The sequence below is a fragment of the Urocitellus parryii genome, chromosome 7, assembly GCF_045843805.1.
Source record: "Urocitellus parryii isolate mUroPar1 chromosome 7, mUroPar1.hap1, whole genome shotgun sequence".
Taxonomy (NCBI): domain Eukaryota; kingdom Metazoa; phylum Chordata; class Mammalia; order Rodentia; family Sciuridae; genus Urocitellus; species Urocitellus parryii.
The window spans coordinates 35,168,948-35,193,724 of record NC_135537.1 but is presented as its reverse complement, the minus strand read 5'-3'; the positions used below and the strand labels follow the sequence as shown (position 1 = coordinate 35,193,724).

At 41.5% G+C, this 24,777-nt stretch overlaps 1 protein-coding gene across 2 annotated transcripts in view; it reads left to right on the top strand.

Moving 5' to 3' along the window:
- Grhl2 (grainyhead like transcription factor 2) overlaps nt 1-24,571 on the top strand; it is a 104,143-nt gene extending 79,572 nt beyond the window's left edge. Inside the window, exons 12-16 of one of the 2 annotated variants that reach the window (XM_026384170.2) lie at nt 1,432-1,434; nt 5,606-5,697; nt 9,850-9,935; nt 22,250-22,314; nt 24,457-24,571. In XM_026384170.2, the coding sequence (XP_026239955.1) occupies nt 1,432-1,434; nt 5,606-5,697; nt 9,850-9,935; nt 22,250-22,314; nt 24,457-24,571 (361 nt within the window). The remainder of the gene's footprint in view (nt 1-1,431; nt 1,435-5,605; nt 5,698-9,849; nt 9,936-22,249; nt 22,315-24,456) is intronic. The other variant, XM_026384161.2, reaches the window with a different exon arrangement.
- Nucleotides 24,572-24,777: the final 206 nt, after the last annotated feature.

The following is a 24,777-nucleotide window of genomic DNA, read 5'->3' as shown; positions in this document are numbered from 1 at the left end:
AAAGAAGAATAATATTGTATGACTTATAAAATTTATGAAATCCCAGTGTCCACAAACAAAGTCTTACTGGGACCCAAACATGTAGATTCCTTTATGTACTGTTTGTGACTGATTTGGTTCTATAACAACAGGATCAATAATTACAACAGAGGTCATATGGGCTGTGATGCCTAAATATTTATTGTCCAGCCTTTGACAGAAAAATGTTTGCCACCTTCCTTTCCAAAGGCAAAGAGTCTCAAAGGAGTAAGATTATTCCCCAAACTTGGGGTAGAACCTTGTCTATGATTTACCTCCAAGTTTGGAGTTCTAAATTTTCTAAGTACTTACTAGATTGTTCTTTGTATCTTGGCACATAAATAATACATTTCCAGTGGCTGAATGAACAGAAATGATTAGCACTATCAATTTTAATCTGTTATTCACATATCTTACAACAGACCATGTGGCGGCACAGAAAGAATATTGAGTGGGCTTAGGAAGCCTGAGTTCTTCTCCTGACTGCCATTTGCCAGTGTGAAGTCTTGGGCCAGCTCCTTGATCCCTGTACTTTGATTTTCTCAGTTTTGCACTTGTAGATTTTGTATAGAACAATCTCTAACATTTCATCTAGCATTAACATTGCACTTAGTATTATGAATAAAGTAAAATAAAATAAAATTTAAAACTCCGGAGAAAAGTTAGTGTCAGAGTGAGAAGTCTGAGATCCTGAGTGCTCCTTGATGAGCAGATCTCAGTTGTAAATCTCTCTTATCCCAAATTGCGCTTTACAAGCTGACTATATTTAGATGGCTATTGACCTGCTTGTAACTCCATTGGTTCTGCTTCTCTGTAAGAACTAACCTTATGTAATTATGAATCCTGAGACCCAAGTCTCATACTCTTACACATCTTCTAACCCACATTTGATTGAGTAATATGGGCAGCATTGGAGCCTCAGAGTTAATACATAGTAGATAGTTGGCTATTGTTATTTGTAAAAGTAATATTAATGTTCACTGGATACCTTGGCTAGACACAGAACTAGGTGCCTTATATGCAATATGCATTCAATTCTCCCAGATTTCCTATTATCTCCATTTGATTATGAGAAAATTGAGGCTTCAGGAGATTAGGAAACTTGCTAAAAAACTTGCCTAAACCTGGCTAGGAAATGATAGAAGCAGTAATTGAAGGAATATCTACCTGCACTTCCCATTACCTGCTTTTAACTATTGTGCCTTATTGCCTAACCCTCTTAATTCTTGATCTGTGGCTGCAAAGGAGGCATCAAGAGACAGGCCCTCATTGAGATATCTTTCTGGCTTGCATAAAAGCACAACCTTGGTTCATCCCTTGAAGTATGGAATGAAAATTGTGAAGAGTCCCCATGAGTTTACATGGCAGTGGGGACCAGATTTGAGGCTGCCATATGTATCACCTGGCCCTGAGCAGGTACCATCTTTAGTAACATGTGCACAACCTCCATCAGGGGTGATTCTTAGGCCAAGTCCTTAACTTCTTTATGCTTTTCAAGGGCTCTCTGCTTAACTCCTTGGTCTGTTGTCCTGTGTTGCTTAATGTGGTACATGCCTCAATAAGATGACAGAGTATCTGGTTCAATTTTTTCTGCCTCCTTGCTCTCTAGAAATTTGAACGTAAGTCCTAGATAACTTTGCAATCCCAAACTTCGTTTATCTAGCACCACAAAATTGTCAAAAGCTATGCAAGTTTCTTTGCCCTTCAGTTTGGCTTATCAGTAATCATGGAAATGAGTGCCATGATCTTTATCCCAACCTAGAACCAACAGATGCTTTAAGAAGGAAGCGGTCGCTGATTCTCCTGAGCTCACCTCTCTGTGGCTATCTTCTCTGAGTTCTCGACTCAAATTCTGGCTGTCTTAAGGGCAACTGTCTAGTACGTTCACTAAGATTTTTTAAAATTTATATAGACAGTTTTTCAAGTTATTCTTGGATGGAACATTGCTCTGCCTCAACCTATAACATTTTAGTCAGAAAAAAAAATCTGTACTACCTTTTAAAATGATCTCTCTGGAGTCTACTGACCTAATCATTTGTAACTTCCATTTTTTTTTTAGTTCATTATTGCCATAGTAGCTCCTAACCCTATGTTTTCTTTTCTTTCTTTTTTTTTTAAATTAATTTTGTCAAGTGAATTCTGTACACACCTCAAATTAACATTAATTTTTAGTTGACTCCCCCAAAGAATAATCTGTTGAAAATAAATTAATCAAGATTATACTCCATGAGCTGGGATTATGGCTCAGTGATAGAGGGCTTGCCTCGCACGTGTGAGGCACTGTGTTTGATCCTCAGCATCACATAAAAATAAATAAATAAAAATGAAGATATTGTGTCCATCTACAACTAAAAAATAATTATACTCCATAATGTAAAAGACTTTGTGAGGACTTGAATATAAGATGAGCTCTAATTTCTGACACTAATGTAGAAAGGGGACTCCATTTATTTAGGGTATTCACCATAAATAACATATATGGGCCATAAGCAGAGTTACGAAATGAACAAACTATGTCCCCATGATGATTGCCACTCTTTTCTGTACTTCAGTTTGACATCTCCTCACTGGGCACCCAATACCTAGGGCAGTTCAGCCTGGTGGGTAGAACACAACATTATCTCTCCTGGGTGTGTCCAGAGACTCTTGCTTCAGACCAGACATCTTCCCAGTATTTTCTGATGAAATGTAACACTCCTCTGTTTCGACCTCAGGGGCTTGCTTTCACTGAGATGGACCCTATAAGCAAGTGGCTGAATGTGCTGCTGGCCCTGGGCCACTCTATATATTGACCACCTTATAGTGCCAGTGGATGGAGATTGATGTTGGAGAAATCACCTTTTCCTTGTCCTTGAGGCTTTCTGTGGTATAATTCACTGTAATTTCCCTGCACATCAGGAGACCTGAAATGCGTGCTCTTTTCATCCGGCCAACAGGCCAGTCACACCTGCCCTTCTTTTCTGGCCTTGCTTTGAAAACAAGTGGAACAGTTGAATTCAGAGCACATGAAACTTATTGACCCCTACTGGGTTTATAGATTAGAAAGTGTGGAAGAGCATATTTGAACTCCCAAGAGAAATGTGGTTTATCCAAGGTGCTATTTTAATGGCAAAGTCAGTCATGGCTCAGAATGGGGTGCTATTGAAAGTCAACAGAATTGGGAAAATATAAATAAATCTTGCTTGGGAGAAAAAAGGAGAGAGAGCATTAGCTCAGGAACCTTCACACAGCGTGAAACAGTGTCTGGTGATATTTCAGGCCATTTTCCTATTATTAGCCTAATGGCCACTGGCTGCTGTGTGAATGGATTTTCAATCTTTCAGTCCTGAGGTCATGGTCACTCTAGTTCCAAGACATGACAGAGTAACATAACCTGCTTTTAGGACACAATAGTGAGGGGAAGACAGAGGGAACAGTGTCTTACAAGCTTACGGAAACCTTCAGCTGGGACTTGAGGTTTAGATTTTTCCTCTGGCTGTTTTCATTTTCTGACATACTAGGGAATAAAAGAAGACTGTCTCAATATTATTTCTTATACCTTACTCATCATCTCGGATTTATTGAGTAACTTTATGGTAAGACTGTTCCTTCAGAGGTCAGAGGTAGGCTCTTTGAACATCCTGGTTCACTTACTGCCCTGCTTAGGACCCTTAACCCACTGAAACTTCTGTCATCACTGAGATGGGATAAAACTGGTCCTTGCCCTGTTTGGCTCAGAATGTTGCTGAGACTTAAGTGATGGAGGAGATGAAGCTTTGTAAAAGCTGAAGTCTTACCAAGGAGTTTGATTGATTGATCTACCCTTTGGACCAGCTAGAATATGAGAAGACAAATTAAAGCCTCATTGGCTTAAGCTATTATAATTTATAGAAATACTTTCTGGATGATTCCTAGTTCCATACCGTGTGCTCTTTCTACCTCTGGACCCTACCATTAACTCCACTCGAGGATTGACAAAGAACTTCCTGGTGACAATAATGCCAGCATGGAGTTGCAGGATCTTGCATTAACTGGAAGCTTGGGACCATATAATGTCAGCCTTCCATGCAGGGAACATTACCTTAGAGTGGACCCAAGTGGTGGTTTGGACTATTTGCTGTGATGGTGAGCAGAAATTCTGACCTCTTTCAAATTGTCTGTTTTATTTCATTTTCTCCATCTCTCTTTTGCTCAATGTCTCCAACTTTATCATCACCATCTTCCTTGAACTCTTCAGAGGTGTTTTCAATGGATCAGGGAACCTCTTGTGAGTGTGCTTCGGATGTGAGTTCACTCCATTCTCTCAACAGCCTCCTTTTAAAATTTAATTAACTAACTGATTTCTGACATTTATTTTTAGATTGACGTATAATATTTGTACTCACTCATAGACGATGGATATGAGTGAGTACATGTTTACCATCTATAATGATCAACTTGGGGTCATTAGCATTTCTATCACCTTAAATATTGTCATTTCTATGTCAGTGTCTCTTTTTAAAGTCAAGGAGACAGAGGCCCAGGGAAGTTGAGAAACTTGTCCAAGATTCCATGCTAGTAAATTATAAAGTAGGGTTTAAATCAAGGTAGTCTAGCCCCAGAGTTCCTGTCTTAATAGTTCTGCTGAACTGTCTGCCTGGCATTGCTTCATGGGTCTAGGAATCCCCAGAGAATAAAAATTTTGAAAATGTTGCAGTCTTCTCCTTTGAGAGCTTAAAGAATAGTAAGATTCCACTTAAGAGCATTTTCACAATATCAGTGACTTCTAATTTCTGTTCCTCTTAAACAGCCCTCCCCTTCCTTACAGGGACATTGGAAGGAAATACAGAACCATCAGTACTGACCCAGCTGAGGTCATGCAGGGCCTCATCTCTATGGGCTTCCAGGAATGGGGACTGGAACCTCCCTGGAGAAGGAAGGAAGGACAGGACAGGACATCTGGGTCCCACTACTGCAACCTCATCTCCTCTGACCAGGAGAAGGGGAGAGGGGGATGACATTAGGCATCAGCACAGTTTACAGCTAAGTCCCAGCCAAGCAGGCTGTGGCCTTTACAGAGAGGTTAATCTCAGCTACTCAAGAAGCTGAGGCAGGAGAATCACAAGTTAGAGAGCAGCCTGGCAACCTAGGGAAACCCTGTCTCAAAAAAAAAAAGAGCATTTAAGGGGCTGGCAAGATGCGGCAGAAGGAGAAGAGGAGGCCACAACTGGATGGGAGAGGGCTGACTTGGGGATCACACTGCAAGCTTCTGCTCCCCTCCAGGGCTCCCTCTGGCTTCCCCCAGCCCTGATCTTCTCAGCAGGAAGAGGACAGCAGTTGAAGTCTAGAGCGGGCAAAACCCAGAACTCTCCCCTTGGTGGATTCATAATCAGCAATATGTAGAGCAGGTCTTAGGTCCACGCCTCAAAGATGGCAGAGTATGTTCCTGCTCCCAACAGGGATGAGTTGGGACCTGCAAGGGCAGGAGGGAGGCTGGTGAGTGGCTCTGGCTGTGGAGAAGTAGGGGTGGTGTAAACAAGGGAAAAGGAGAGGGACTGCCACTTACAGGAACTTGTGTTTTGACACCTTGTCTGCTGCCCATAACAATTTCTGCTCCTTTTCTCCTCAGCAGTGTCCTTGTTAAACGAATGTTCAGGCCCATGGAAGAGGAGTTTGGTCCAGCACCTTCAAAGCAGATGAAAGAAGAAGGGATAAAGCGAGGTATCTCTCCATTTGGGGCCTGCCACTTACCTGGGTCCCTTGACCAGCCCTCCCAGCATGAGGCGTGGGGCACTTCACCAAGAAGAGCTTGCGGCCCTGGCCTGTGGCTCAGGGCCAACCCTCCTGAGTTTTTATTTACACAGAAAGCTCACGGTCTTCTCCTTTGCATTACACTGTGCCCTTTTAAACATCTTGAGTCAGGCTTATTCTTTCTGGGCACTGATTCTTTCCTTTGTCTTGGGAGAATGGTAGCAAATGCACTGACTCATCCAGCAGTCAGATACCAGGTTAAAAAGAAACTCTTGCTGGGTATGTGACAAAAATACCTCATAAGAAGCAGTTACTGGGCCCAGGGTGTGACTCAGGAGTAGAGGGCTTGCCTAGCGTCGTGTGTGAGTTCCATTCCTGGGTTCCATTCCCAGCCCTGGGGAAAAAAAAAAAAAAATAACCAAAAGAAACAGAACCTGAGGACTGTTCATAATGAATGCAAAGAATGATTAATCTCACACAAATAAAGAGACCTCTGTTTTCCATGATGTCACAACTTACTCATTTTCTCATGGACAAGGGTCTCTGACTCCACTTCATCAAGAAGGAAAGAAACAAGCATGAGAGTCAATGTCTTGCCCAGCGTCTCAGGGCTGCACACAGTTGTCCTTCCTCAGAGTGAGAGGGACGGGGGTGGAACAGCCATCTCGCCTCTGTCCTGCTGCAGCCAACTCTGAGGGCTTCCAGAGAGTTTAAACTTAGAATTTACAGGACCTTTAAGGCTCTGCACCATGTCAAATATAAGCATGGCTTTGTTTTGCTTTTGAGAAAATTTTTTTTTCCTATTTATTGTAGTGGAATTTGAGGGATGGTCAAGAGAGGTCCTTAGTAGACTGCTCCTTGGAGTTGTATGACCTTGGACACGTCCTTTACTCTCTTGTTCCCCAGAGTGCTCATCTGTTAAGTGACAATGATGAAAGAAGATACCCAGAGAGCTGTTGTGAGGACTGATAGGTTAATGGATGTAGGGTTCTCTATTCAAGGGCTTGGCACGTGGCAAGCATTCCATGTTTACTATTATAAATGATTATTAGGCATTTATCCTGATAAGTTATATTATCATAATTGTGAATTGGCAATTAGAATTTCAGAATGGAAGGAGACTACAGGCCACATTTAAATCTTTAAAAGATTTTCTGACTCTACAGGCTTCCCATGTTCGGTATTCAAGTATCTATATTTTTGAACTCCATTCCTAGATGTCTTTTCTGTTCTAGAATTGGAGCAGAGTTCTGTGGAAAACAAGAATCCAGAGGCTTACGTCATCGTAGCTTACTTCCAGAGTTGGTGCTTGGTGGCTAAAGATGATTTTTCAGATATTGTGAATCCCACACGAAAATTTCCACTAGAACTTGTACTGGGTTGTCATTAAAAGGAAAGCTGTGGCTTTGAAACATAGAGACACATGAGGGCGCCGTATCCTACCAGCAAAAAGCCCCAGGCTTGGAGCTTCCGCTCTGAGCCGAAGTTTGACAGGCTCAGGGAATTAGGGTCACTGATGGTTTCTATTGTTTATTTGTCAGAAGTTCCCCAAGAGAGGGAATGATCGCAATTATCTCCAAAGCCATTATTATTGCTTGTTTGGCTTTGTAGCCACCTGTCAGGGGGTCTGGTCGGAGTCACTAGGGGGCTGTCCCCCGTGGCTGTGTGCCTTCAGCTGTACAACATCTGGGAGACTCTTGCTGCCCTTGGCAGAGCGATCATTACACTTATGACTGCTCTGCCACAGACAGGAGCTCAGGAAAGCTGACTCCCTGGGCAAGCCATCAGGGCGTGCTGTGAGCCCTGCATGCCCAGGTGTGCCCATCAACAACCCAGCAGGAGAGGATGGGACTGCCCTGCCCTGCTTGAGGTTCTTCAGTGGCTCCTGAACACCTTGAGCACATGCAGCCATTCCTGAAGCAAGCTCGGCAGCCCTCTTAATTTCAAAGATAATAATTTGAAAAGAAGCAATTTGTAAATACAGTGGCAGCAGTGCTCTTTTTTATAGAATGTGGTTTGGGGTTTTCTCAAGGTCAGCCTGCTGGAAATTCCTTTTTTCTTTTCTTTTTTTTTATTATTATTTTTCTTTTTCTGTTGAGAGCTTTGGGAAGACGTAATATTTTTTTTTTAATCTGTAACAGCCAGCCATGTTTCCCCTCCCCTTTTAATTTTTCTTACTGAGATGTAATTGGAGTGTTATGTACTAATTATTTTTTCTGTAAACTGCTAACATGGAATCCTCTGTAATAACCCTTAGATCACTAGGTCATCTTAGCTGAAATGGAGGCTATAAGATATTCCTTCCAAAGGACTGATTTTGCTAATCTTTAGAGGCATGTTCACTCTATTTAATAGATACTTTATATTTGATAAAGAGAAGAAATTCTGTAATACTTAAACTCACTTTTTCCTCTTTTCTTCCCTTTCTCCCTCCCTCGCTCCCTTCCTTTGTCACAACTACTGAGCATTCTCTGTTACAGAAAGACAATTCAGGCAGAGCCCCCATGTACCCATGTTGAATTGACCTTTGGAAAGCAGTAGCTTGGATGAAGTCCTTGGGAATGGGGGAGGTGGGGGAGGAGAAGTGGGAGTTTGGATAAGAGCTGATTTCACTTTCTACCTCCAACTTCATTCTTCTGGCAGATGGCAATTGTAGCTCAGTTGGTTTTCAATTGTAGTTGGGACCTAGGCTCAGTGGGGTTTTATGACCTGGGCATTTTTTCCTAGAGTGGCCAGGTGCATGGGGCTTTGGTTTTGACCCTCCTTCTTCCCGCTGATGAATCAGAAGTCATGACACCAGGAGGAGGGAAACAGAAAGGGCAGTCAGCCCACCGGGGTTGCAGAGGCACAGTTGCATCTGAATGGCAGTTGCCAGTTTCTTCTGGGAACTGAGCTCCATCACAATTGCTATTAGGAAAGGAATAGTCAGAGAGGACAAGGATGAGCAAGAGAAACAGCAGCCAGCAGCTGTCATGTCAGTAGGACATGGGAATATATTACCCACTCTGAACTCCATTGGCAATCTCTTATTCTCTTATTTTAAAGAGAAATGAGTATAAAAGGCTGCATTCTACTTCACTGAGAGCACAACTGCTTCCTAATAGCTTTTCTAGGTTGAAAACTAGGTACTTGCCCTATACTAGCACCATAGTAAATATGCCAAGTGGACCTTATTTCACCGACCCCCTTATGGCGACCATATGCAGTCCTCTTGTCCCTGTCTTATAGAGAAAATCTAGGCTCAGACAGGTTATATGACCAGGCCGATATCTTAAACCCCTGGCCCAGATGATATGCAAGGGTGACGGAGACATACATACATGCCCTGCAGCTAGGGACTTCTAAGGAATGACTCACTGACATAAACAGACACCTGGTGATACCTACCAGGCTGTAAGATGCTTTGACACATGCATTCACCTCTGAGTTCCTCAAGGTGGGTATGTGATCTGCTTAAACCCAGATCAGTGCCACTCCATATCCTGAGCCCCTTCCTCCACTGACCCAGGACCTGTGCCTGTCTGGAATCTGCTGTCCCCACCCTCTTCACCTTGTTACTTGCAAGCCCTTATAATCTTTATGACTCAGATCTCTCCTTCAAGGTCACCTTTTCTGAGCTTGACCCCACCCTCACCCTGGCAAGTTCAGCCTGTAGAGCACTCTAGACTCTGCCTAGCTTATTTCTCTGCCTCTCCAAGTGGCTCCTGAACTCCCTAAGGGCTGTGACTGGAACTTAACTGTTTGTTATACCCTCAGCTTCTAGCGCACAGGGCCTAGTGGTTGTTCAGTAATATTTGTTGAATGAACAAGTCAGCAAATAGAAGAAGAAATTTGCAGGAAAGAAGTCATAAAACGATTACATATCCATCCTGAGAAATTCATATGTGTCAAAGCAACTGACAGCCTGGTAGGTGTTACCAGGGTGTCCATTTATGTCATTGAATCACTCCTTAGAAGTTCCTATCCACAGGGCATCTATGTAGATGTCTTAGTGTCCCTTCTATATCATCTGGTCTGGGGTCCATGCTTAGCAGGTGATGACTGCCTGAGATTTGCCTATATGACAGAAAGCAGACCTCTGGGCCCCCTTCGGTCACACAGCCCTTGTCCCTTCTCTTTCAGTGCTCTTGTATGTGAGGAAGGAGACAGATGACGTGTTTGATGCTTTGATGCTGAAATCTCCCACGGTGAAGGGCCTGATGGACGCGGTAAGCTAAGAGCCCCTTTCCACATCCAGGGGACCAGTGCTTCTTAGCTAAACCCAGTTATTAGAATGGAGCCAAATGAGGTTTAAATAGAAAAAGGAAAAGCTGAGATCTGTGGAGACACTGATTTCTAAATGTTGTTGCTCATTAGCATCTTAATATGGGAATTTTGAAACTGCCAATTCTCTGTCAGTTGAAGACTAATCACAGTAACATGTGTGGAGGAAGATTAAACCGAGTTTTCATTTGTCTCTTTGCATGAAACCAAATTAGATACATTTAGCTTCCAAATATTTGCACAACAAAACAACTAAATGTCCTGTTAGCTATGGTAGTACAAAATAAAACTGTGACCTCTTGGCTAAAGAAAAAAATATATTGTAGTGATTTGTGGTATGATTCTTCCACTGCTTCCCTGACTTGGACTAGTATTAGTCACCTTGGACCCAAGAAAAGTTATCTTCTATTTTAGTCACATATTAACCACCCAAATGTGATTTGACTTTAAATTTTAAACTCCCACTAGTCCCCTGCCCTGTACAACTGAGTAGTAGAAGATCCAAGTTTTTTATACTGATGAAAATACCAGGATGGCCTGAGACACAATCTAAAATGGTTGGTTGTTCTAGAAAACTTCAGCATTGGAAAAACATCTTGGATTATGGGACCCAATGTAAAAATGTATAACAAAGATCCTATGAGTGGAATCGTACAATGTGGACTTTTGTGACTGATTTCTTTCATTTAGCATATTTTTTAAAATGTTCATCCATGTGATAGCATAAACCCAGGCTTCATTCTTCTGATAGATCAGTAAATTTCCATTCTATGTGTATGCCGCATTTTGTTTTCAATCCATCAGTTGATGGATATTGGATTTTTTTTCCGCTTTCGGTTATGGTCAATAATGACACTTTGAAAATTCATGGTCAAGTTTTTGTATGAATTCCCGTTTATAATTATTTGGAGTATATTCCTTGTGGGATTGCTGAGCTAGACACAAAAAGTCAAATAGCATATGATTCAATTTGTAGGTAATATCCAAGGTAGTCAAATCGGTAGAGAGAGCCAGCAGGTGAGTGGTCGTTAGGAGTTGGAAGGAGGAGGTGGAGGGATTTGACTTGATGGGTTTCTCTTGGGAGTGGTGAAAATCTTCTATAATTAAAGAGAGATGATGGTTTTATAATATTGTAAGTGAACTGAAATGCCACTGAATTGTGTGATTTTTAAATGGTTAAAATTGTGAATTGTGTGATATATGTACTTAGTATTTGTTGTTCATCAGAAATTTTTTTTAGAATAATGCATAAAAAAGTTTCCAGCGCAGATCCTATGCTGCCTCTGTGAGGCACTGTTAGCAGGTCTGTAGGCAATCCTAAACAGGACCTCAAGGACCACTCTCCAAACCACTTATGGACGATTTGGTGATTTTTGTTGTTGTTGTTGTTCCACAGGTCTTTTCTTTGGAATAGAATTTGTTGTTACCGAGTCTACTTCACATAAAGAAAAAACAAAAACAGAAATGAATGTTTCTATATCCCAAGTCAAACAAGATTCTTAAGATGACCCTAAAATTGCCAGAGGATGGACCAATGAGCCAGAAAGGCCCATTCAATATCCAGACCTCTCTGGGCAACTTTGGACAATTTCGTACTCGGTCTGGCTTTTCAAAGACCACATTGTTGAAACTGACTTCCTAGGACAGCAGCGAATCCAAACTCTGATTCTGATGAAAGGGAGGTGGAGCGTGGTTGAGCCTGGGGATTAGGCATCTGTTTTCACCAGCTCCTCAGGGCATTCTAAGAGGAGTGAGGTGTGGGAACCTCTCATCTAGACCAGTTGGGAGTGCATCCGCTATGCTGTGATCCTGCCTTTGTTCTTGATGTCTTTTATTTTCCTTCCATAACATCTGGCTGGTTTTATAAATGTTCTGTAGATGTGATTTCACTGAACCAGAGAGGAACTAAATGTTACCTCCACTCCCACCAAAACTGTGGCCCAGCACCTTTGCCTACTCTTCCCACCACAGAGGCATCTGGCTCTTGATGCCTTATAAGGGGAGCTCATCATACCTGCCTTGCTATGGCTAGATGCAGGCACAGAGGCTGGAGGTGATGCATGATAGCCTTTGACTCTGTAAATCAAGGAAAAATCAGGTTTCCTAGGCCTATTCTGGTCAGATCCTTCAGGGCAGTGCAGACTTCATCTCTCCTTTAAGTCTGGAAAGAAAAAGTTTTCTGAAAGCACCAACACAAGCTATTTCCTTGCTGCTTGAGTTGCACAGATGTGCTGGACAAGAGAGGCCCCTTCAGGAGCCTCGGGAGATGTGGGCTGGTGGTGAGCTGTGAAGAGATGACAGCCCTGCAACTGGGGACGGCCGTGGAGGATCCCGGGCTCTGTTCAGCACAGACTTGGGCGCATTGTGAAGATGGTAGAATTCTGAAGAATACTGGATCCTGCTCACTGTAGTTATACCTTGAGTTTATTTGGGGTCCTGTGTGAGGTGACAAAGCATAACTAAGCCAGAGTCTGGGTTCGCTGAGTACCATGATCTCACTAGCGTTTAATATTTTATTATAGTCCTATTTACCAATATGCATTTGAATATTATAATATACATGTGTGTATATATAATACCCATACAATATAATAAATGCATACATATATATATATGTGTGTGCAATATGTATAGTGCAATTATACAGTCATCCCCCAGTATTCAGGCCCAGTTCCAGGACCTGCTGCAATTCCAAATCCCACAAATGCTCAAGTCACTTAATACTTGCATAGAACCTACTTTAAATCATCTCTAGATAATTATAATATATATAATTTTTTTAAAGTTTTTTGATCCACAGTCATTTCAACCCAGTTTCAGAATAATATCATCGTGCATGGAGGTTTATATTTTTAACAACTACAAGTCACATAGAACAAATGCTCAGTAAGAAAAAGAAGATTCTAACTTTTAAGGAAGTTTGCTTAATCAAGAGATATTATATTTGACCTCAAGCCATCATTTGAACCCTGACACTGGTTGAAAATAGATTCCCCTAAACATAGACCCAGACCCTTTTCACTACTATGGACCTAGGACTTTGCTTCCCTAAGTAGGTCCATCAGAATCTCCAAGGTACATTGCAAAGATGCCATACCAGAATTCCAACTACAAACTTTATTGTCAAGTTTTCTAGAGGTGGCCCCCGGAAGAGCATTGATGAGAAACTCCCTGGTTGAACTGAAGCACACTAAAGTTTGAGAGGCACTACCTCGTGTGTCCCTTGACTGGGAACTGAGACGAGTGTCTATTCTGTCCTGAGACCTCAAGTGCACATTCACTTAGAATAGGGATAAGCCCATACTCTTGTGAAGCCAAATCCCTGTCAATGTAGCTTTAAGCCAAGGAGTGGCCCTGTAAGCTATTTTGTAACCTTACCCCTGTGGATTTTAGGAATTGGCCTGGGTCCAGGCTACTTCCTTCATCTTCATTGATGTTTTGGGAAAGGCCAACTGCTGTCTCTGTTGAGGAAGGAACTCAGTCTTTCAGGGCCAGCAGACTTCACAATTCTAAATGTAAAAACATAGCTTGTGTAAAGTAGGTGTGTGCGGCCTGCAATTGTTTCTGAAATAGGAGCAATACTCACATTGCTTTACTACTTTTCTAAACAAGCAGTTAAAAAGTTGGTTAGGCTGGGCATGGTGGTGCACTCCTGAAATCCCAGCAGCCTGGGAGCCTGAGGCAGGAGGATCAGGAGTTTAAAGCCAGCTTCAGCAACTTTGCAAGGCCCTAAGCAAGAACTCGTCTCAAAATAAAAAGGGCTGGGGATGTGGCTCCATGGTTGAGCACCCTGGGTTCAATCCTCAGTACAAAAAAAAAAAAAGTTGGCTAGGCCTCAACTTCCTCATCTATAAAAGGGAGTCACCCAGAGCATTCCATGGCAACTCAAGCACTGGGTATCTATTATCTGATGACAATGATGTTGATGACCATACAGGAAGACGTGGATTGCTTTCCAGTGTAGAGCCTGCTCTTACCTCTCCTGTTGAACCCCCAATCCCCTGTCCTCTGCCAGGTGTTACTGAGATGTAGAAGAAAATTCATATGGGAGGGTGAGCCATCATTTTTTTTTCTTTTAAAAAACATCTTGGAAATTGGTGGTGGAATGTGGATTAGTCATCTAGAGAGAACAGCACGGTCCTGCCCCACTTCCTTCAGGTGGGAACTGAGGTTTGAGTCAGAAGGTGCCACATCAGGCAGATTCGTGAACAGTTCGGGGGTGGTGACAGTGTTCCTGAAGCCTACACACATTTCCTACATCCTGTATGCCTCTTTATAGCGTGGAGCAGTTCTGCTATCTAGAAACTGGGGTACTCTTAGACTCAACAGACACTATACTCTTCCTAGAGATAATATTTTTGGGGTTTCCCCCTTGAGATTGCCACATAAGATTAATGTCCCACCACGGGGCAGACACAGCAGTGAGTGGAAGAAAAGTGGATTGGGCAGCTTGACCGATGGGGACTCAAATCAGGACTGCATAGTTCTGAGTATGTGAATTTTAGACTCATTCATTTCCTTCCTGGAAAAAATGTGGGTGGTACCTGCCTCAAAAAAAAAATAGTTTTTTTAGTACTTGGCCTCTTACTGTCTTGAAAAGAACTCTGAGCCACAAAAGAATGGAGCCATTGCTGATCTATGCCAAATGGGGTCACTTCTCTGTAGGACAGACTGAATGATTCTTCTTATTTCATGGCCTTGAATCTTTCATATCTTCCTTTCACCTGCCAGAAAATCATTATCCATAAGAATCTATTACTCTGATAGAAAAAAAAAAAGGAAAACAAATGTTCTCCATCAGCCAGATGTTACTGAAGAGTTCGTGCTTGGCATCATGTGGAGGAAATAGACTAGTTTTCTTTTTTACCTGCGTGCTTGGTATCACATCAGTCAAGTCATTCACATAGCACTAGTGATGATTCATTCACTTTAGCTTCTTTATTGTTATAATTAAACTTAAAATTTTAGAGTAAAGGATTTGGCGGTGACAGTGGTGGTGATGGTGATGTGAATTTTTTTTCTGTTTTCTTTTTTTTTTCTTTTCAGAGCAGCTTTATAATTTTATGAATTATGAGTTCTACCTTTGGAACTCCTTGCTCATCCTCAAACCCAGCAAGGCCACTCCTACCTCAGCGCCTTTGCATTTGCTGTCTCTTCTGTCGGCAGTGTTCTTCCTCCATGTCAGCAGGAGGTCTTTCAGGTCTCTGCTCACATGTGGCAGTATAAGTGGACCTTTCCAGAACACCGACATCAGTAGCATTTCCGTCACTCTCTGTCCTCTTACCACTCGGTTTAACTTCAGCCTGACATCTTTAATGTTTGTTACATGCCCATTGTTTCTCTTTCCCCCAGGAAAATAGAGCTATGTCTCTTGTTATCTGCTCTAATCTCTAGGCCATTGTGTATAAATATTTGCTGACTGCACCAGCATCTGCCACCACGTGCCACCATGCTGAGTGCTGTGGGTGGCACCATCTTCATAGGCACCACTTCAGTTAGCTCTAACAGCATCCCTTTGAGCGTGGCCAGTAAATACTATCATTGCCACTCCACAGATGTGGTAACAGAGGCTGAGATGGGGAGGGGTTCCCAAGGCCTAACAGCTCCTCAAAATGGTGGAAGCAACCTGAATTGTCAAGCAACTTAAGTCCAGTTAGGGATAGTCCATCTATGAAAATATTAGAAGGAGAATAAACATTCCAAGTCATGCCCACAATGACTAAAGGAAAAGGTTAGGCAATAGTCAGCATTTGGGCAAAGAGTATTAGTGCTTGGTGATTGATCCCACACAGTCCCATAGCTGAGTTCAAACCCTGATTCTGCCACTTAGGAGTGATATGACCTTGAGCAAGTGACACGGTGCCTAAATATCAGTGTCATCATTTCTGAAATGAGAAGAATAATAAGAGATATTATGAGGATTAAAAAAAGGAATATAGTATTGGTGCAAGAATTAAATGAGTTTGTGTGTACGGTGCTTCAAGTAGTCCACAGAAATACTCTGTAAGTGAATATACAAACGTAGTAGTGGATGGCTGAGTGCTGAGAGCTGGAGAGGCAGATTGTGATTCCTCCAAGCTGAAAGGGCTGGAGAAAGAGGTAGGAATGTTCTCTCTTAATGAAGCTAGCCAAAGGAAATTGTTGCTTATGGCTTCATTGGCACTGCTTAATTACCTGAGTGAGTCCTTCATGTGTGCAGGTGACAGCCTATCTTCCCTGGGGCTCTTGACAGGTCAAATATAGCTTCCTGGGAATTATTTGCAAGCAAGACTCCCTGGCTTTCTTGATGTACATCTGAGGGTCCCTGTGGAATAGCTTATAACTCCAAATGAAAGTAGTTGACTTTGTGAGCAGGAGGCATGTTGAATTGCATGCTGATGAAATGGATGAGAGTCTCCATCTTCTACTATCACATAATATCAAGTTGTTGGGCAAAAATTCTCCATGAAGTAGAGTTCTAATAATTATAGATTAAGAGACAACCAATAACACAGTGATGAGATGTGTCTAGGACCCAGGACCCTGCTGGGTGTCAAGGAAGTCTTTGGAGGTCTTTACAAATATTCATAATGGGTTTTTAAAAATTATTTTTAAAAAGTTTGCTCTGCTCAACTACTTGGGAAAAAAAAAGCAGGGGGAAAATATCTAAGTACTCCTAATCACCCCATGACAGAACTAGTCAGTAGGACATTTCCCATGCATAGAAGGGAGAGGCACTGGGTGATTTCACCCAGGCCCAGGGCAGAAGGAATCTTCAATAAGCCCCTGACGGAGGGCCAGCTTCCGACACAAAACGTCCTGCACAGTCTCACTTCTTTCCAGGGTTCTGAATTTGGCAAAGCACACCTCTCTGCCTTGCATGGAGGCAGAGAATATCGTCTTGGGGTGGCATGTTGTCAGCGCCTTCAATGACTACATGGAGAGCAGACCCTGGCCTTCTGCAGATGCCTGTTTCAACTTTACCAGGGCCTCCTGGTATTGTCTAGGGTCCATGAATCTTGCTCCCAAACTGTTCTAACAGATGCCCAGTTTCTCTAAGAATTCAGAATCTGAAGCCCAGACGGCCAGGTAGTTCCTTTTTAAATCCTATCCCTGACACTAGCTGAGGGACCTGAGAAAGTTGCTGAATGACTAGAAGCTTCAGTTTCCTCCTCTGAGACACAAAACTCTTTCTTGAAAGTATCTGTTTTATCCTAACCATGTGAGGATTGATAGATGCAGAGCTCCAGGCGGATGTGCTCGGACATAGTGAATGTTCAGTAAATGCTTGCTGCTGCTCTCAACAGACCCAAGTAGAAGCTGAAATTGTGCATATTTTATGCCTTTTGTCTAGTTCTGACTCTTATGAAATGATTTGTGATCCAGGGTGTTTTCATTTATCCCTTGGGGAGCAGAGAGTCAAATCCCTGAAAAGAGAAGACCTAAGAATCCTAAGAATCAGTTCACTTCTCTTTCAGAACAAATGTATCTCTATCTATCTATCTATCTATCTATCTATCTATCTATCTATCTATCTATTGGTGTTAAGTAGAAAAAAATTTATTTTATTTTATTTTTCTATTTGCATTGAAAAAAGAATTCCAAATGACACTAAACCAAGTTCAAAATACTCTTAGAGGTCAACCAAGTCAGAATAATAATTAGGTACCAATAAGATGGACCTCTAGAAACTGTGAGCACATAGCAAGCCCTTGAATACAGCAAAATATACTTTTTAGGGCTTCTTACCTTAATGTGTCATGGATGCCTTTGGCAATCTGGTGGAATCCATGGATCCTTTTCTGAATAAGGTTTTAAACATATAAAAAAAAAAGATACATAGGATTGCAAAAGAAACCAATTATATTGATAATACTGTCATCACAATATCAAAAACCATGTTTGTGATACAGGAATAAATGTGCTCCTTATTTATGCATTAAATACTGTGTTCTATGGTGGGATTTGTAATTTCAAAGTGTGATGGATGAGTGTAATCAATATTTTGAAATATCTGCAGAATTCTAACATGACATGAAAATATCTGTAATTTCCATTGGCAACAAGACACAGGCATTGCCAATATTGCTATATGTTCAAAGGAAATGCTAAATTCCAGGTAGAGGTTAGTGAAAAGAAGGGTGTATGTTCCTCATTCAAGTTCATGTACACATTCTTTGGTCACCTGTAGACCCCAAGTTAAGAAGCCATGGCTGAGACCAGCTGTGCAGAGGAAATAGCTCCAGAAATAATGTGAAAGCAGATTAATATTTCTCCTCAAACATATTTCCTATGCACCAGCTCTGTTAAGTGAGTGGTTCTAGAATCCCAGGAATGGATAACTAGTGAGTTCACTCTTGAGAATTGACTACATCCAGGTCCATCTTCATCCCTTCACAAGGCTTCATTCAAAACTCGATGGGTACAGAACCAGCTCACCTTGGCAGGTCCCTTTTGATGTGTAAGTAAGGGCACCAGGAGATGTGATAAATAGTGCAGGGGCCAGAGAAGGAAATAGAAATTTTTCCAATTCGATGGAGGAGTAATGAAAGCTGTGTTAACTCTACATTATTGAGTGTCTTACCAGATGTGGAAATCTTGACATGTTAACGGAAACTCTTTAGTGTTAGTTTTGGTAGATATGACTTAACATCTTCCCAAGCAGTTACTACAGGAATTTGAGTTTCTAAGGAAGAGATGGTGCACTACTGTATAGCCAAGGTGATTGTTAAAATGTCCCCCAAAGATCTAAAAATGTTTTCTGTGGTCTGTAGGGATTATTCCACTGTCCTTTGGTTTCTAGTGTTGCAGATAAGAAGAGTGAAGCTAGGTTTATCCTCCCTCCCTGCTTTGGTAACTTTTTCTCTCTATCCAGAAGATGCCAGAATGTTTTCTTTACTTTTCCAAATGACCAGATGTCTGAGTCTTTTCTCACTGATTTCCCCTGGGATTCAGGAGACCCCCTCGCTCTCCCCTTTCAACCCAAAACATGGGTCTCTCTTCTATTATTTAATTATTTCCTCCTCTCCATCTCTTCCTTCTCTAAGATGGTTTTTGTATTGTATGTAACTGAGTATTCAAGTTTCTTCCTTTCCTTCATGATTTCTGTCTATTTTTTTGCTTTGCATTTTGAGATAAATTGATTTTTCCTAATAATATCTGGCTTGTTGAAATTACCACCTATTGCCTGAATTTTGAAATTCACTAATCATATTTTTAGATTGAAATTTTTTTTATTGATTGTTCCAAACATTACAGAGCTCTTGATAAATCATCTTTCATACATTTGACTCCATTGGGTTTTGAACTCCCATTTCTACCCCAAATACAGATAGCAGAATCACATCTGTTACATACTCACATTTTTACCTAGTGGCATATTAGTGACTGTTTTAATCTGCTACCTTTCCTAACCCCTACTATCTCCCCTCCCCTCCCCTCCCACCTTCCCCCTCTGCCTCCTCTGCTGTTGTTCAATTCTCTCCCTTTTCCCCCCCCCTCCCCCTTGCCCATCATAACCTCTTATACTTTTGTGTATCATTGAAGGTCTCCTACCATTTGCATATCCTTTCCCTTCTCTCTCCCTTTCTCTCCCCCCATTCGTCTTTGTTTACTGTTAGTCTTTTCCTCATGCTCTTCCTTCCTGTTCTGTTCTTAGTTGCTCTCTTTATATCAAAGAAGACATTTGGCATTTGTTTTTTAGGGCTTGGCTAGCTTCACTTAGCATAATCTGCTCTAATGCCATCCATTTCCCTGCAAATTCTATGATTTTGTCATTTCTTAGTGCTGCATAATACTCCATTGTATATAGATGCCACATTTTTTTAATTCATTCATCTATTGAAGGGCATCTAGGTTGGTTCCACAGTCTAGCAATTGTGAATTGTGCCGCTATAATCATTGATGTGGCCGTATCCCTATAGTGCGCTCTTTTAAGGTCCTCAGGGAATAGTCCGAGAAGGGCGATAGCTGGGTCAAATGGTGGATCCATTCCCAGCTTTCCCAGGAATCTCCATACTGCTTTCCAAATTGGCCTCACCATTTTGCAGTCCCACCAGCAGTGTACAAGTGTACCCTTTTCCCCACATCCTCGCCAACACTTATTTTTGTTTGACTTCATAATGGCTGCCAATCTTACTGGAGTGAGATGGTATCTTAGGGTGGTTTTGATTTGCATTTCTCTGATTGCTAATGATGGTGAGCATTTTTTCATGTACTTGTTGATTGATTGTATGTCCTCCTCTGAGAAATGTCTGTTCAGATCCTTGGCCCGTTTGTTGATTGGATTATTTGTTATCTTATTGTTTAATTTTTTGAGTTCTTTGTACATTCTGGATATTAGGGCTCTATCTGATGTGTAGATTGAAATTTTGCTCATGTGCTTCATAAGTGTTCTTTGTAAGTGTTCTTTTGTCGTTTGTTGTATTCAAATGGATGCCTCCTATATAAGTTTTGTCAAATTTCTTTACTGCATACAGGGCCTACTTAGATGTGCTCTTCTTTACACTTGACTCATTTGGGCTTTGGGGAACCTCATCAGTGACAAATCAATGGTGTGTGGCAGGCAGGAGTGCTGATTATCCACTTCTCTTCACTCCCCTAGCCCTCAGCCCAGTGGTTCTGCTCCTTCTAAGCATATTGGGGTGTGGAGAGTTTTTCTACAGGCTGAGAAGAAGAATGGGAACCTGTGATTCTCGGCAAAATAAGCTCTTCCCAAGATCCAAAGTAGTCTCAACTTTCTTCTAGAGCTCTCCATCCTCTTTTTCTAGACTCTGGGAGACTTTCAGTAATCAAGTCCCAAAGCTCACCTGCCTCAACTGCCTGTGAGCCTCACTGGCCCCTGGGAGAATAGAAGGAACACGGCAGGCATTTGAGACTGGTTTTCCCAGAACCCATCTCTCAATTAGTACTTGATGTTTATAGAAGTGGCATAATGACTGTGAAAATAAACAGGCCAGAACTGTACAAAGTACAGAGCAGAAGACTCTCCTTGTTTCTGTTCATTTTTCAATGGTAGCCACTGTTAAAAGATTGATGGGTCCCTTAATAATAAATCTATATCTAAATCTCCCTCTCTCTCTATATATATCTTTTAAAATACAAACAAAATCATCCAATATACACTGTTTCACAACTTGTTTATCCCTCAATTAATATGTTATAGATATTTTTAAAAATGTGAAAACCTATAGGCTTCCCATGTTTTTTTAATTGACTGCACAGTTTTCAATTGTGCAAATATCAAAATGTTTAATGAATGTTTGTTATATATAGTTTTCTTCATTATAAACATTGAGTTTTTGAAAATCTTTGCATACTTATGCATGTATTTCTGTAGATTAGATTACTATATATGGCAGATATGAGTCAAAGGATATATGCATTTTAAATTTTGATAGTTTCTGCCATATTTTTTTTCCCAAAAGGTTGAACTTATTCCTCTTCTTTCTATGGAATACAAGAGCCGTCATTTCTCATACTGTGACTGATACTTGTATTACTATTGTTTTTTTTTGTTTCTGTTAGTCTGATAAATTAAAAGTAGTATCCTACTATTGCTTTAATTGTAAATTGTGAGGGAAGTGTTGCATTTTTTCATATGTTTATTGTCTGGGTATATTTTCCTTCTGTGAATTGCTTTCCCAAGTTGTTCCCCCTTTTTTTCCCCCATTCAATTGTTAGTTTATTTTTTTCTTGATTTGCAGCTCTTTTTAACTTAAAGTTAGCTCTGTATCTATCATTGCCAGTTTTTTTTATGGTGGTTTGTATATACAGGTATTTAAAATTCTGTTGTTGTTTAACCTTTTAACATTTTTTTTCCCACCAGGTTTCAGTCTCATTTAGATCTTCTTTACTTTAAGATGATAGTTACATGAAGAATTTACTCCTGGTTTCTTCTTGTGTTTTTATAGTTTCGTGTTTCACATATAATTATTTGATCCACCTGAAATTTATTTTAATATAAGGAGTAGAGAAGAGGTCCAAGTTAACTTGTTAATTTTTTTTTTCTATATGGGCCACCTACCTAATCCAGCATCATGACTGGATACCCATCTTTACCTGACTGATCTGAAATACCACCTTCTATCATAGACTGAAACCCTAAGTGGCCAAATCTTTTGTCAAATTATTAAGGTCTGTACAAAGTGAGTGTTTTGAGACTTTAACTCATGAGTCAAGACTGTTCTCAGGAAAATGCCCAAGAGAGGGAAATTGGAACCTTCTCCCTTGCCCCAACTCGGGCTCCCCTTCACCTGCCTTCTTGTTATTGGTGTTGCAGATCTCTGAGAAGTACGGGCTGCCTGTGGAGAAGATAGCAAAGCTGTACAAGAAAAGCAAAAAAGGGTAAGAAACAAACTGAACTTAAATTGACTTTCACATCAGACATATCTGCAGGATGCATTTTTTAAAATGGTTCCTGTCTTTTGTTACCTGCCATCTATCTTTATAAAACTGGTGTGGTCCTTCTAGAGGACGGCAGAGCAGCCTGCGAGATCACATGGTCATGATGGTAGCTGAGATGCCCTATTCCAATGGCAGGATTAGCAGGTGGACTAGAGGGGTCTGGAGATGGCGAGGACACGGGGGAGAATGGCAAAGTCATCCCTCTGAGAAGAGTGGATTCACAGGAAGTCACATGTGGCTCTTGAGGTTGGTTTCAGGGTGGCATGGTGGGAACAAAAAGTGGACAGAGGGAAATTTTCCAAGGTGATTATTAACAAAATGTTCTCAAAGGATCCTTGGATCTGCTTGTTCTTGGTGTTATTATTGGATGTGCAGTAGGTTCTAGGTCCTCTGCTAAGTGCTTTACATTGCATTCCTCTATGTACTCCTCACTCTGTGGCTCAAAGTTCAAGTGCATTTATTAGCACCAGCGTTCTGCTATCTACTTTTGAGTCCTCCTGAGGCTTCTTCTTTTTGAGGTTTTAAGAGTAGCAACCACAGCATTTAATCCCAGGAGAGTGTCTCCATTGACTATTCCTGCAGCAGCTATTTTCCTACAAAAGCAGGAAGTAGGTCTTTAAATTCTTCTCTGGGCCTTTTTCATAAAGGAAATGGATAATGTGGGATTCTCAGGCTTTCTGAGTGATAGAACCTCTGGCTTATTGGAGGTCAAGCAGGAAACCCTTCAACTTGAACTTTCATTGGAAAGCTCACAAAAGTGCACGTTACAATTCTGTCCAAGGTTAATGCAGTAGACTGGGTGTATTCCTTTGAGTGGTGTCTCAAAGTCCTAATGCTGAGCAGAAATTCTCAGTGCAGACGCGTGTGCTGCCCATAGTAACAATGAATGTGCTTCTAGCCCTGTGATAGATAAATGCTTGTAGTCCCCCAACAACCCTCTATAGCTGGATGGTTCTTAGTTTTGCAAAAGAATAATTGTGATTCTAAAAGTCTAAACAGCTTGTGTGATGACACCTAGCTGCAAAATGATAAAGTCCACGGTTCGTTCTCCAACTAAGATCTGTCAGACTTCCAAAAATGAGACTGACTTAAGGACTTCTAAACCGTGGATAGACTCTGGAAGTTGTTTTCTTAGAACTAAATCCACCAGGGGTAGCTAGCCAAGGAATAGGTCACAGGAGGTGAAGTAAGAGCTTCTGAGTGAGGCGAAATAAGTTTCAAAACACAAGGGGGATGAACCTGGGGAAGTGGTTTCACCTTTCTCAGCCCCATTTCTCATTTGCAAGTGCTGATCAGAAAACCTACCTTCAAGGTTACCGTGAGGATTAAATACAAGGTCTCTGATACACAAACACATATTATGAACATAATATACAGGGAAATTATGGTCAGATTAATGCATGTAGCTGAGTTTTTAATTTTTATTAACTAGATCAAGTTGCCAGCATTTGTTGGTGTGACATCAGTTATCCTGAGTTGAGTTAAAGCCAAATACATGCATAGAAAAAGGTCTTCCTATTAATGGGAGATGATTTTTAGAATGTGTGTTAATTTCAGTTTTGTATGTTTAACTTTTATTAAATAAAGTGTTTTTAAAATCAAAAAAAAAAAAAAACCACATATTATGTATTCAACAAAAGGCAGCTGCAATTCTGTGTATTCTGCTTTCCCTGATAAGAGCAGAGGCCACATGGCTTAATGAAAATAGACAGGAGGCCTCCCTATTTAGCTAACTGTGATTTCTGGCTCTGCTAACTTCACTGAGCCTGACTTTAGTAATCTATAAAGCACAAGAGTTGGACTGAATTGGACGGAACATTCTCTTAAGTCCTGGTTAATAAAGAGCCATAAGGGTAGTTCTGAGACACTGAGATTTTGCTTTCCTCGAACTGGGTTTTGGGAAAACAAAAGAAAATGAGGGCCTTTCCTGGCCTGATCTCCTCTCTCTACCTCTCCTCTCAGCCTCCTTTGCAAAAGAAAGGCTGAGAGAGCACCCCTCCCCACCCCCTGCAGCTTGCCCTTATACTGAGCCTGCTGTTCACAGTATCTTTGTTCTCTACCCCACCCCCCACACCTTGGCAGCATCTTGGTAAATATGGATGACAACATCATCGAGCACTACTCCAACGAGGACACCTTCATCCTCAACATGGAGAGCATGGTGGAAGGCTTCAAGATCACGCTCATGGAAATCTGAGTCCCTGGCTCAGCGTCCCCTTGGCAGGAGCTCTCAGCATGTTCCTCTCTGGGAGAGATGGGGTCCCCCTGCTGCCTCCAAACCTGGAGACCCATCTCACCCATCTCATAACTGCTGTTACAAGACTGTGCTGGGAAGCAGGCCAGGCCGAAGGCGCCACTGATGGTAGTGTGCTGGACCCATCCACCAGCTCACCTGTGTGGTTG